General features: G+C 47.4%; 1 protein-coding gene across 1 annotated transcript in view; it reads left to right on the top strand.

Moving 5' to 3' along the window:
• dcaf1 (ddb1 and cul4 associated factor 1) overlaps positions 1-14,182 on the top strand; it is a 101,689-nt gene that overhangs the window by 50,499 nt on the left and 37,008 nt on the right. The window contains exons 14-15 of the mRNA XM_079530794.1: positions 2,344-2,513; positions 10,338-10,462. Of these exons, the coding sequence (XP_079386920.1) occupies positions 2,344-2,513; positions 10,338-10,462 (295 nt within the window). The remainder of the gene's footprint in view (positions 1-2,343; positions 2,514-10,337; positions 10,463-14,182) is intronic.

Here is a 14,182-nt window from a genome sequence, read left to right as displayed (position 1 = left end):
TTGGATAGAAATGGGAGTTGTGAAATGGGTCTAAAATTTGAAAGAACGGAAGGGTCAAGATTATTTTTTTTAAAAAGAGGCTGAACCTCTGCATGTTTAAAAGCAGCAGGGACATGACCAGAAATGAGACTGGCATTCATACATATTAATACACTGTTACCAACAGAGTCAAAAACATCTTTGAGAAGATGAGACGGGATGACATCAGAGGCACATTTAGTAGGACGCAACTGCATTACAATGTCTGTAAGCAGGGTAAGAGAAACAGGCTCGAAATGACTAAAGGTGGCACTTAAGGTTGATGAGATGGGGACAACAGCAGCGGGTGAGTGAGCTGCCCTGAGGGCAGTTATCTTATCAGTAAAAAATGTTAAGAAATCTTGGCATAGGGTGAGGGAAGGTACGATGGGGGAGACATCTCTAGGATTAATAATTGAATTGAGGATACTGAAAAGAACCTGGGGTTTCTTGCTGTTTTTGGAGACCAGGTCTGATATAAATCTGGTTTTAGCGGCTTTGACCGCTTCCTGGTATTCTGACAGGCACCCGCGAAGGATATCAAGAGAGACATGGAGTCCATATTTTTTCCATTTCCGCTCAGCGCGTCTGCAGACGCATCTGAGGGCACGTGTAGAGCTGTTTAGCCAGGGCTCTGAGAGTGCCTTGGCGCTTTTAGTTTGCAGTCTAAAGGGGGCCACTGAGTTCAGGATCATGGTGCATGTGGAGTTAAACATATCAAAAAGTTCATCAGCACTGGAGGTGCAGTGATCAATTGGGGAATGTAAAATGGAGTTGTTGAACTGAAGTGAAAACCGGGAGGCAGTCTCAGGCGTGAGTGAGCGCTGGCGACGAGCAGGGGCCTGGTGTTTGACAGATGAGCAGGGAATTGAAACGTTGAACAGAACAGGGAAATGGTCGGAGATGCGGAAAGATGAGCGGATCTCACTAACAGAGACAGAAAGACCATGTGATAAAATTAAATCTAAGGTGTGCCCCTTTTCGTGTGTCGGGCCACTTACCGATTGGACTAAATTAAAAGAATCGAGAAGATTACTAAAGCTCTTGACTAATGGGCGGGACTCACAACAAAGATGGACGTTAAAATCACCCGTAATCAGACAGTGATCATATTTAACCATTATGCCTGATAAAAAATCACCAAAGTCATGGATGAAGCTAGCATTATATTTGGGCGGACGATAAACTATTGCACAAAACGCAGGAGATGACAAATTCAACTGAAATTGCTGAAGCTCAAAGCTAGGATAGCTGACCTCACATTGGGTCAGTTGACACTGTAGGTTGGACCGGAACACAGAGGCTAGGCCACCTCCAGTGCTGGTCGTTCGGGGGGAGCTAAAAAACGAACAGTCAGGGGGGAGGAGGTCGGAGAACGGTGTACAATCACCAACCTGCATATATACCCCATGCACTCACAGCCTTACTACAAGGTAAAAATATACCCCATGTACTCACAGCCTTATTACAAGGTACGAAAATACCCCATCCACTTACAGCCTTACTACAAGGTACGAAAATACCCCATCCACTCACAGCCCTAATACAAGGTACGAAAATACCCCATCCACTCACAGCCCTATTACAAGGTACGGAAATACCCCATCCACTCACAGCCTTACTACAAGGTACGAAAATACCCCATCCACTCACAGCCTTTCTACAAGGTACGAAAATACCCCATCCACTCACAGCCGTACTACAAGGTACGGAAATACCCCATGCACTCACAGCCCTACTACAAGGTAAAAATATTCCCCATGTACTCACAGCCTTATTACAGGGTAAAAATATTCCCCATGTACTCACAGCCTTACTACAAGGTAAAAATATTCCCCATGTACTCACATACTTATTACAAGGTAAAATTATACCCCATGCACTCACAGCCTTACTACAAGGTACGAAGATACCCAATGCACTCACAGCCTTACTACAAGGTAAAAATATACCCCATGTACTCACAGCCTTACTACAAGGTAAAAATATACCCCATGCACTCACAGCCTTACTACAAGGTACGAAGATACCCAATGCACTCACAGCCTTATTACAAGGTAAAAATATACCCCATGCACTCACAGCCTTACTACAAGGTAAAAATATACCCCATGCACTCACGGCCTTACTACAAGGTAAAAATATACCCCATGCACTCACAGCCTTACTACAAGGTACACTCACAGCCCTGTGGTTTAGATTCTAACGACATCTATACACGTCCTTAGCATCATTAGTGTGAAGCAGTCCTGGCAGCTTTCACCATGCTGGCTGGCATCCATATTGGAACGACTCCAACGTGTCATGCCCTGTTCCGTCCACCAGGCGGTGAACTACAGCCACGAGCAGGTGGTGGAGATGATGGAGTTCCTGATCGAGTACGGCCCTCTGCTGCTCTACTGGGAGCCTGCCGAGGTCTTCTACAGGCTGTCCTGTGTCCAGCTACTGCTGCAGCTCATCTCCATCGCCTGTGACTGGAGGACATACTATGGAAGGTAAGGATACCTGTAGATACAGATAGATAGATCGATGTGTTTCCTCCAACTGCGCCTTGGTCTGCCCCGGGGTCTCCTCCCAGTGGGACGTGCATCGATTATTATGTTACTGGTTGTTCTGCATTTAAGTTCCTTTGTAATTTATCCTGATTTATAATGTTGTGTTGATGTATTGTTTTGACTGTATTTGTGAAATGTAACCTCGGCTACATTGAAAATGAGGGCTTGCCTTGATCTGACTCCGCTCCGATCAAGGCACACACAGTCCTGCCTTGATCCCGCCTCTAGCTGCCGCTGATTGGCCAGGCCATTTGGTGGCTGGTTCATCGACTCTGCCTGAGAGTTCCCAGATGGGAGCAGGAGGGGGGAACCCTGTGTACTCTCTGCTGCCCCATCTGGTGGAGTCAGGTTTAATTGAGACCAGGGTCTCTTTTCCTTTTTTTTTCTTTTTTTAATGTTTTTTTTTGTGGCTTTCGCCTTTATTTTATATTTTTTATGGAGGGACAGACAGTAGGCTGACAGGGAATGGGGAGAGAGATGGGGGAAGACATGCAGTAAAGGCCGTCGGGATCGGGAGTCGAACCCGCGGCACACTGCCAGACTGGATTGCCAGCCAAGGTGCCTGGACCACTGAGCCATGGCCCAGGCCAGGGTCTCTTTTTCAATGGCGCCCTGTATAAAGACAAGAACATTTACAGCAATGATTTTACATACATGACATGGACGCAAAGTACAAAATATATAATACACAAACACATACACACAGAAACAGAACCTTTAACCGCTGTGTACATACATCTACTGATGCCTAGTCTGGACACATCCTCAGTGATGTTCCTGGAATCTTAGGGCGTTTCGGGTCTTTCAACATCATACGCCCTCCTCCAGGTGACCCAGCCAAGGTTGATCAGACCCCAGCTTGTGTCCAGACGGCTAGCTAGCTACCATGACTCCATGGCTCCCCTCTTTTGAGCCACAGCCATCTTGAGGCTCTCTCTGCCGCATCGGTGGTACTGCGGATGGCTCTCTTCTTTCTCTCTCCCTCGATGCTTAAGCTACTGAAGGCTCTGGCCAAGTACCGGGCTGCAAAACCTCTGCATCCAACCTCCACAGGGAAACACCTTGCTCTCCAACCAGCCTGCTGGCAGTCGCTGACCAGTCCTGCGTACTTGGAGACCTTCCTTTCAAAGGCTTCTTCCAGGCGATCTTCCCACGGGACAGCGGGTCAGCTCCAGCAGCACTGCTTGCTTGGTGGACTCAGACACAAGGACAATGTCTGGTCGCAGGGTGGTGACTACAATATGGCTGGGGAACTTCAGCTGATGTTCAAGATCCACCAACAACTGCCAGTCTCTTGCAGACATCAGGATGCCTGCAGATGACAGGAGTTGGCTTGTCCCCAGCTCTGACAAAGGCAATGGTTTTCTTGGAGGGTCGGAACTGCTTTGCCCACTTCAGTCCTGTGTTGATGGCTTCAGCAATGGTCTTAAGGACTTGGTCATGCCTCCACCTGTACCGTCCATCTCCAAGTGCCCTTGTACAGCAACTGAGGAACCAAATATTACACAAAGCAGGTGCATATGCCTTCCTCTAGTGTGAGGTCAGTTTAGAGTCTTTTAAAAGTAGTAAATGAAACAAGGACATTCAACTTCAATTTGTCTTGACAATTATTCCATAGATGTGGAGCATACACCCTGAAGGCAGTATCTCCCAATTTAGTAGTAGTTTTTGGTACCTTCAGCAAAAGCTTATCTTGTGATCTGGTACCATGGATGGGTAGGTGGGTGGAAGGGACGGAGGGAGGGAGGGGGGGGGGGGGTAGGGAGGTGGGTAGATAGATAGATAGATAACATTTCTGTTGATTGGTTTAATTGATCATTCCATTATTGGTTTCACCTGTACAGCCCACTGTCCTCAGTGTCCAAGCCCTTCCAATCCACATAAAGCGTAATTCTGGTCTTTGCTTTGACTTTGTATGTAATCGCGCCGCTCTAACCATCCAAGACTGAGACCTCGTCTCTCCTAATCCAGTGTTTAGGTCATACAGGGGCCTCGTCTCTCCTAATCCAGGGCGCTCTCCGTAGTTTTGATCTGATGGATATACTAAGCGCTTCATTTCTGCTCCTCATCCGCCTCTCGTTCAAAATATGCTTTTTGGATCATTTATCGTATAAATAAAAACGAGAGCAAGGTAAGCTAGCAAAATATTTCTCAGTTTTTTTTTCCCGGATTGTTTCCGGGGAGGGGGTTCAGACAGAGTAAAAGCGGCCATGTGTTTCCGGCACCTCAGAGCTTCTATTTTGAAGGAATGCATGTGCGTGCGACGTGCAGATTGTTTTTTGTATGTATTGTTTATTGAACTCCAGAGACACAATCATCTTTAGCGATCATCACATACCATCTGAGGGGTGCTGGCCCCACCTATGTCCAGCTTTGTGTGTCTGCGTCTGTACCACAGAATGTGATGTGATGATAAAAGCGCCCCTCACTTCACACAGGTGTGATGTTTTGTTATTTCCTTTGGATGTTAATGGTTCAGTTGTTGCTAGTCATGGCTGCCAGTTCCCACTTCATGTCATGTGGAAGTTGTGACTGCTCCAGACTGTACTGAAAAACTGACAGTTTACACAACATCTTAAGACTCGGACTAAAGTTTAAGATCAACAACTCATCAGATCCTTTGTTTCCTCCAAAGAGGATGATAAGATCTCCCATGCTACAACAGGCCATCCAACAAGACTTCGTACATGGGCTTTTCCCTTTGGGCTCAACCTGACTCCAGGAGAAGGTCTCTGGGTTGAATTTCCACAGGTCGTTGAATTTCTGGGGTGAATTTTTGCCTCCAAATATGTACAGCTCTCCATTGTAGGCGAAGGCAGAATGACCGTAGCGTCCTTCTGGAAGAATCTGTGCAGAAGGCGTGCTCAGCCAGAGGTTGGTCTCTGTGTCAAACACTCTGATGGTGTTATAATCCCCTGGATATTCCCCAGACCATCCCCCAAATACAAACATCTTAGTCCCGATAATGGTGGCAGAGTGACTGGATAAAACAGGCGGAGGAGTTCCTCTGGTGTTGATTAAAGTCCAGACCATTGTGCTGGTGTCCAACTTGTAGATGTCATTAGTGCGTCCAGTCAGCTGGGTGTTTCCTCCTTGGATAAACATGACCTTCTCCAGGACGCAGGCTGAGTGGTACCTCCTCCCATTTGGAACAGTCCCAGAAACCTGTGGTTTGAACCATCTGTGGGCGTCGACATCAAATGCATAAAGCACACTGCAGTAAGTCCACCCTCCCCAGAGGTAGACGGTGTCTCCAATCAGCACAGCTGTGTGGGCGTCACGCCCAGAGGGAACCTCAAGAGGGCGCTCTCCTCCTCCTGTTGTCTCTGGGGGCAAAATCCTCCAGCGCAACGACACCTGGTTGAAGATGTTCACCTCAATCTGATCACTGTTGTTCTCCCTAAGAGGCTTAGCTCGCCCAAAGGAATACACCTTGAGCCCGACTACCACAGCAGCATAGAGGTAATGATCTGGTCCTCCTTTCAGATGTACTGTCCAGTGCAACATTTTAAATAACTGCACCTCCACAAATAAATGCTACTAATATCCAGAAGTTAAACGTCAAGTTCCTAAATGGAGTTTTGTTTATAGGACAGATCATTTTATAGGACGATTACATCATTGCAATGATGATATTGTGAAGTAATTGAATGATGACATCATTATGTACGTGTAACCAGTAAGAGACCTGAGGTCGCGTGAGATCAGACTGCTGGGGGAGTGCTGGCGCTTTGGCATGGGACAGTCAGATCAACATATGGAATGAATTCTGTACTGGCCATATTTGGAGCGTGGTTTGAGTGTACAGGGTTTGATTTGGTGAGATCAACATTATGGAATGCCAGAACAGGTCAGCTCCATATATGGAGATCTGGCAGCGGGGGCAGTGTCTTGAGTGTACAGGGTTTGATGAGAGCCCAGGTAGGGCCAGGTCTTAATTTCCGGGCCTGTCGAGAGCGCTAGTTTTTGCCGGCTGCCGGGCACGGCTGCACTAATAACTTTGGGGCAGGCCCGTCTAGAGTTTAAATGGACAGGTATCAGTCAACAGGCCCGTCTAGAGTTTAAATGGACAGGTATCAGTCAACAGGCCCGTCTAGAGTTTAAATGGACAGGTATCAGTCAACAGGCCCGTCTAGAGTTTAAATGGACAGGTATCAGTCAACAGGCCCGTCTAGAGTTTAAATGGACAGGTATCAGTCAACAGGCCCGTCTAGAGTTTAAATGGACAGGTATCAGTCAACAGGCCCGTCTAGAGTTTAAATGGACAGGTATCAGTCGACAGGCCCGTCTAGAGTTTAAATGGACAGGTATCAGTCGACAGGCCCGTCTAGAGTTTAAATGGACAGGTATCAGTCGACAGGCCCGTCTAGAGTTTAAATGGACAGGTATCAGTCGACAGGCCCGTCTAGAGTTGAAATGGACAGGTATCAGTCGACAGGCCCGTCTAGAGTTTAAATGGACAGGTATCAGTCGACAGGCCCATCTAGAGTTTAAATGGACAGGTATCAGTCGACAGGCCCGTCTAGAGTTTAAATGGACAGGTATCAGTCGACAGGCCCGTCTAGAGTTTAAATGGACAGGTATCAGTCGACAGGCCCGTCTAGAGTTTAAATGGACAGGTATCAGTCGACAGGCCCGTCTAGAGTTTAAATGGACAGGTATCAGTCGACAGGCCCGTCTAGAGTTTAAATGGACAGGTATCAGTCGACAGGCCCGTCTAGAGTTTAAATGGACAGGTATCAGTCGACAGGCCCGTCTAGAGTTTAAATGGACAGGTATCAGTCGACAGGCCCGTCTAGAGTTTAAATGGACAGGTATCAGTCAACAGGCCCGTCTAGAGTTTAAATGGACAGGTATCAGTCAACAGGCCCGTCTAGAGTTTAAATGGACAGGTATCAGTCAACAGGCCCGTCTAGAGTTTAAATGGACAGGTATCAGTCAACAGGCCCGTCTAGAGTTTAAATGGACAGGTATCAGTCAATAGGCCCGTCTAGAGTTTAAATGGATAGGTATCAGTCAACAGGCCCGTCTAGAGTTTAAATGGACAGGTATCAGTCAAAAGAGAGACTTCGAAGAGGATGGATGGAGAAGGATCAACATATGGACTGTCAGAACAGGTCACCTCCATATATGGAGATCTAAGGGTTTGAGGTCAGATGTAGAGTTGCTGGCCAATCTTGATGACATCGGGGATCTCCATATATGGACTTGATATTGATGACATCACGTGATGTCACGAGGCATGATCATATATGGGGGCGTGACCAACCAAACAACTGACGGGAAATGCACGATTTCATAGTAATACAGTACATCCTCTTCCTGTTGTAGGGACTCGAGTGTAGGCACTCCTGTTCCTCTTTAGCCCATTCTGGGCGGGAACCCCTTTTGGTGTTTTAAGCATTATGTTATACTTTAGCTATTGAGAAATAGCAGATCTACAAGAAATAGCAGATCTACAATAGAGTGCCGCGCTATTAGTATATATTATTTCAGAGCGAACACTTTTAAGTCAAATATTTGCTTCTGGCGGGGTCACTGGAACAACATATTTTCAGATGGTGGTCGGTGGCCAATTACATATAATGTTTGGGGTCCTTGACATGAAATCTTGAGCACCACTGATATAGAAACATAGGTATTTCAGAAAACTGTCAGGATTTAGAAGATATTTTTTTAATATTGACGTCGGGTCTAAATGGGTTAAGAGGGACATCCTAAAGCCCAGACTGTAGAAACTCCTCCTGTTCCTCTTTTAGGAGGGACATCCCAAAGCCCAGACCACCCCATAGGGACTCCTCCTGTTCCTCTTTAGGAGGGAGATCCCAAAGCCCAGACTACCCCATAGGGACTCCTCCTGTTCCTCTTTAGGAGGGACATCCCAAAGCCCAGACTACCCCATAGGGACTCCTCCTGTTCCTCTTTAGGAGGGACATCCTAAAGCCCAGACCACCCCATAGGGACTCCTCCTGTTCCTCTTTAGGAGGGACATCCTAAAGCCCAGACCACCCCATAGGGACTCCTCCTGTTCCTCTTTAGGAGGGACATCCCAAAGCCCAGACCACCCCATAGGGACTCCTCCTGTTCCTCTTTAGGAGGGACATCCTAAAGCCCAGACCACCCCCGTAGGGACTCCTCCTGTTCCTCTTTAGGAGGGACATCCTAAAGCCCAGACCACCCCCGTAGGGACTCCTCCCGTTCCTCTTTAGGAGGGACATCCTAAAGCCCTGACCACCCCCGTAGGGACTCCTCCTGTTCCTCTTTAGGAGGGACATCCTAAAGCCCAGACCACCCCCGTAGGGACTCCTCCCGTTCCTCTTTAGGAGGGACATCCTAAAGCCCATACCGTAGGGACTCCTCCTGTTGCTCTTTAGTAGGGACATCCTAAAGCCCAGACCACCCCCATAGGGACTCCTCCTGTTCCTCTTTAGGAGGGACATCCTAAAGCCCAGACCACCCCCGTAGGGACTCCTCCTGTTCCTCTTTAGGAGGGACATCCTAAAGCCCAGACCACCCCATAGGGACTCCTCCTGTTCCTCTTTAGGAGGGACATCCTAAAGCCCAGACCACCCCCGTAGGGACTCCTCCCGTTCCTCTTTAGGAGGGACATCCTAAAGCCCAGACCACCCCATAGGGACTCCTCCTGTTCCTCTTTAGGAGGGACATCCTAAAGCCCTGACCACCCCCGTAGGGACTCCTCCTGTTCCTCTTTAGGAGGGACATCCTAAAGCCCAGACCACCCCCGTAGGGACTCCTCCCGTTCCTCTTTAGGAGGGACATCCTAAAGCCCATACCGTAGGGACTCCTCCTGTTGCTCTTTAGTAGGGACATCCTAAAGCCCAGACCACCCCCATAGGGACTCCTCCTGTTCCTCTTTAGGAGGGACATCCTAAAGCCCAGACCACCCCATAGGGACTCCTCCTGTTCCTCTTTAGGAGGGACATCCTAAAGCCCAGACCACCCCCGTAGGGACTCCTCCTGTTCCTATTTAGGAGGGACATCCTAAAGCCCAGACCACCCCCGTAGGGACTCCTCCTGTTCCTATTTAGGAGGGACATCCTAAAGCCCAGACCACCCCATAGGGACTCCTCCTGTTCCTATTTAGGAGGGACATCCTAAAGCCCAGACCACCCCGTAGGGACTCCTCCTGTTCCTATTTAGGAGGGACATCCTAAAGCCCAGACCACCCCCGTAGGGACTCCTCCTGTTCCTCTTTAGGAGGGACATCCTAAAGCCCATACCGTAGGGACTCCTCCTGTTGCTCTTTAGTAGGGACATCCTAAAGCCCAGACCACCCCCGTAGGGACTCCTCTTGTCCCTCTTTAGGACGGACATCCTAAAGCCCAGACCACCCCCGTAGGGACTCCTCTTGTTCCTATTTAGGAGGGACATCCTAAAGCCCAGACCACCCCCGTAGGGACTCCTCCTGTTCCTATTTAGGAGGGACATCCTAAAGCCCAGACCACCCCCGTAGGGACTCCTCCTGTTCCTATTTAGGAGGGACATCCTAAAACCCCTGTAGGGACTCCTACGGACAAGACCGCTTTAAGGTCAACCACACCAATGCAACTCAATGAGTCCTACAGCCCATCTGCTGCTGTTCATATATTATTGTATTTTTCATGGTATATTATTGTATTATTTATGATGTGTTATATTATTTATTTTAGGAGTGACACAGTGCACTACGCTCTGGACATCCTCAGCATCCTGACCGTTGTTCCTGTTGATATGTATATTATATTATATTCTGTCTCTCTTTAGGAGCGACACGGTGCGCTACGCTCTGGACATCCTCAGCATTCTGACCGTGGTTCCTAAGACTCAGCTGCTGTTGGCTGAAGCTGTGGCCGTCCTGGATGAGGGAGGATCCACCATCTCTACCGTCGGTACGTACGTCGTTATTCTGCCGTCTGTTTGTTGTTGTTCTCTCACCTGTCACCTGTCAAAGATTTGAGACACATTTTCACAATCTTTCAAAAATAGCAGACCTACAAGCTTGTAGCGCGGCACTCGGTGCCGCGCTACGAGCTTGTAGATCTGCTTGTAGATCTGCTTGTAGATCTGTAGATCTGCTTAAAACACCAAAAGGGGTTCCCGCCCGAAATGGGTTAATAATAATTTCCTCTCTCAGGGATGTCCATAGTCTTGGTCGTGGTGGAGGGCGAGGTGTTTGTTAATAATAATTATTTAGTGTTTGTTAAAGATGGAGTGCCACAATGTTTGTATTTTTCCAGTTTTTCATGTGTCTATGAGGTGACAGTACTTCATTAGACACCCTGGAGTCGTTTTCATGTGTCTATGAGGTGACAGTACTTCATTAGACACCCTGGAGTCGTTTTCATGTGTCTATGAGGTGACAGTACTTCATTAGACACCCTGGAGTCGTTTTCATGTGTCTATGAGGTGAAACAGTACTTCATTAGACACCCTGGAGTCGTTTTCATGCGTCTATGAGGTGACAGTACTTCATTAGACACCCTGGAGTTGTTATGTGCAATGGTGTATTCAGGGTTTCTTCCTGGAGGCTGAACCCTTGACAGTCAAATGGGCCAATGAAATACACACTAATATAGTGACATCACACTATCAGCCCCTCCCCTAACCCCTCCCCCTTTATCATACAACTACAGCTGTGGGTGCGGCTTCAGTTCAGGTGGATCACCACCCATCACCACCCACCAGGCAAACCAGGCATACTTAATGAACTGGTGGGGGTGTCCACATAAAAACAACATTTTAACAAATACTGTACACTTTATTGAAAAAATTATACCTCCTTATATAACAATAAGACCTGATGGTCATGTTTTAGGGTGGAAAAAAATTACGGCACTCCATCTTTAATAATATGGACATCTCTCTCAGGTATGTCTATAGTCCTGGTGGTAGCAGAGGGAGAGGTGTTTATATTTACCTAGTGTATCTCCTCCTCTCAGGTGTGTCTATAGTCCTGGTGGTAGCAGAGGGGGAGGTGTTTATATTTACCTAGTGTATCTCCTCCTCTCAGGTGTGTCTATAGTCCTGGTGGTAGCAGAGGGAGAGGTGTTTATATTTACCTAGTGTATCTCCTCAGGTGTGTCTATAGTCCTGGTGGTAGCAGAGGGAGAGGTGTTTATATTTACCTAGTGTATCTCCTCCTCTCAGGTGTGTCTATAGTCCTGGTGGTAGCAGAGGGAGAGGTGTTTATATTTACCTAGTGTATCTCCTCCTCTCAGGTGTGTCTATAGTCCTGGTGGTAGCAGAGGGGGAGGTGTTTATATTTACCTAGTGTATCTCCTCCTCTCAGGTGTGTCTATAGTCCTGGTGGTAGCAGAGGGGGAGGTGTTTATATTTACCTAGTGTATCTCCTCAGGTGTGTCTATAGTCCTGGTGGTAGCAGAGGGAGAGGTGTTTATATTTACCTAGTGTATCTCCTCCTCTCAGGTGTGTCTATAGTCCTGGTGGTAGCAGAGGGAGAGGTGTTTATATTTACCTAGTGTATCTCCTCAGGTGTGTCTATAGTCCTGGTGGTAGCAGAGGGAGAGGTGTTTATATTTACCTAGTGTATCTCCTCCTCTCAGGTGTGTCTATAGTCCTGGTGGTAGCAGAGGGAGAGGTGTTTATATTTACCTAGTGTATCTCCTCAGGTGTGTCTATAGTCCTGGTGGTAGCAGAGGGAGAGGTGTTTATATTTACCTAGTGTATCTCCTCCTCTCAGGTGTGTCTATAGTCCTGGTGGTAGCAGAGAGAGAGGTGTTTATATTTACCTAGTGTATCTCCTCAGGTATGTCTATAGTCCTGGTGGTAGCAGAGGGAGAGGTGTTTATATTTACCTAGTGTATCTCCTCCTCTCAGGTGTGTCTATAGTCCTGGTGGTAGCAGAGGGAGAGGTGTTTATATTTACCTAGTGTATCTCCTCAGGTGTGTCTATAGTCCTGGTGGTAGCAGAGGGGGAGGTGTTTATATTTACCTAGTGTATCTCCTCAGGTGTGTCTATAGTCCTGGTGGTAGCAGAGGGAGGGGTGTTTATATTTACCTAGTGTATCTCCTCAGGTGTGTCTATAGTCCTGGTGGTAGCAGAGGGGGAGGTGTTTATATTTACCTAGTGTATCTCCTCTCAGGTGTGTCTATAGTCCTGGTGGTAGCAGAGGGAGAGGTGTTTATATTTACCTAGTGTATCTCCTCCTCTCAGGTGTGTCTATAGTCCTGGTGGTAGCAGAGGGAGAGGTGTTTATATTTACCTAGTGTATCTCCTCAGGTGTGTCTATAGTCCTGGTGGTAGCAGAGGGAGAGGTGTTTATATTTACCTAGTGTATCTCCTCAGGTGTGTCTATAGTCCTGGTGGTAGCAGAGGGAGGGGTGTTTATATTTACCTAGTGTATCTCCTCTCAGGTGTGTCTATAGTCCTGGTGGTAGCAGAGGGAGAGGTGTTTATATTTACCTAGTGTATCTCCTCTCAGGTGTGTCTATAGTCCTGGTGGTAGCAGAGGGAGAGGTGTTTATATTTACCTAGTGTATCTCCTCCTCTCAGGTGTGTCTATAGTCCTGGTGGTAGCAGAGGGAGAGGTGTTTATATTTACCTAGTGTATCTCCTCAGGTGTGTCTATAGTCCTGGTGGTAGCAGAGGGAGAGGTGTTTATATTTACCTAGTGTATCTCCTCTCAGGTGTGTCTATAGTCCTGGTGGTAGCAGAGGGGGAGGTGTTTATATTTACCTAGTGTATCTCCTCCTCTCAGGTGTGTCTATAGTCCTGGTGGTAGCAGAGGGAGAGGTGTTTATATTTACCTAGTGTATCTCCTCAGGTGTGTCTATAGTCCTGGTGGTAGCAGAGGGAGAGGTGTTTATATTTACCTAGTGTATCTCCTCCTCTCAGGTGTGTCTATAGTCCTGGTGGTAGCAGAGGGAGAGGTGTTTATATTTACCTAGTGTATCTCCTCAGGTGTGTCTATAGTCCTGGTGGTAGCAGAGGGGGAGGTGTTTATATTTACCTAGTGTATCTCCTCTCAGGTGTGTCTATAGTCCTGGTGGTATCAGAGGGAGAGGTGTTTATATTTACCTAGTGTATCTCCTCCTCTCAGGTGTGTCTATAGTCCTGGTGGTAGCAGAGGGAGAGGTGTTTATATTTACCTAGTGTATCTCCTCAGGTGTGTCTATAGTCCTGGTGGTAGCAGAGGGGGAGGTGTTTATATTTACCTAGTGTATCTCCTCAGGTGTGTCTATAGTCCTGGTGGTAGCAGAGGGAGAGGTGTTTATATTTACCTAGTGTATCTCCTCAGGTGTGTCTATAGTCCTGGTGGTAGCAGAGGGAGAGGTGTTTATATTTACCTAGTGTATCTCCTCCTCTCAGGTGTGTCTATAGTCCTGGTGGTATCAGAGGAAGAGGTGTTTATATTTACCTAGTGTATCTCCTCCCCTCAGGTGTGTCTATAGTCCTGGTGGTAGCAGAGGGAGAGGTGTTTATATTTACCTAGTGTATCTCCTCAGGTGTGTCTATAGTCCTGGTGGTAGCAGAGGGAGGGGTGTTTATATTTACCTAGTGTATCTCCTCAGGTGTGTCTATAGTCCTGGTGGTAGCAGAGGGAGAGGTGTTTATATTTACCTAGTGTATCTCCTCTCAGGTGTGTCTA

Source organism: Electrona antarctica (genome assembly GCF_951216825.1).
Source record: "Electrona antarctica genome assembly, contig: scaffold_56, whole genome shotgun sequence".
In the NCBI taxonomy this organism is placed as follows: Eukaryota; Metazoa; Chordata; class Actinopteri; order Myctophiformes; family Myctophidae; genus Electrona; species Electrona antarctica.
This window is presented reverse-complemented; position numbering and strand designations above follow the sequence as displayed.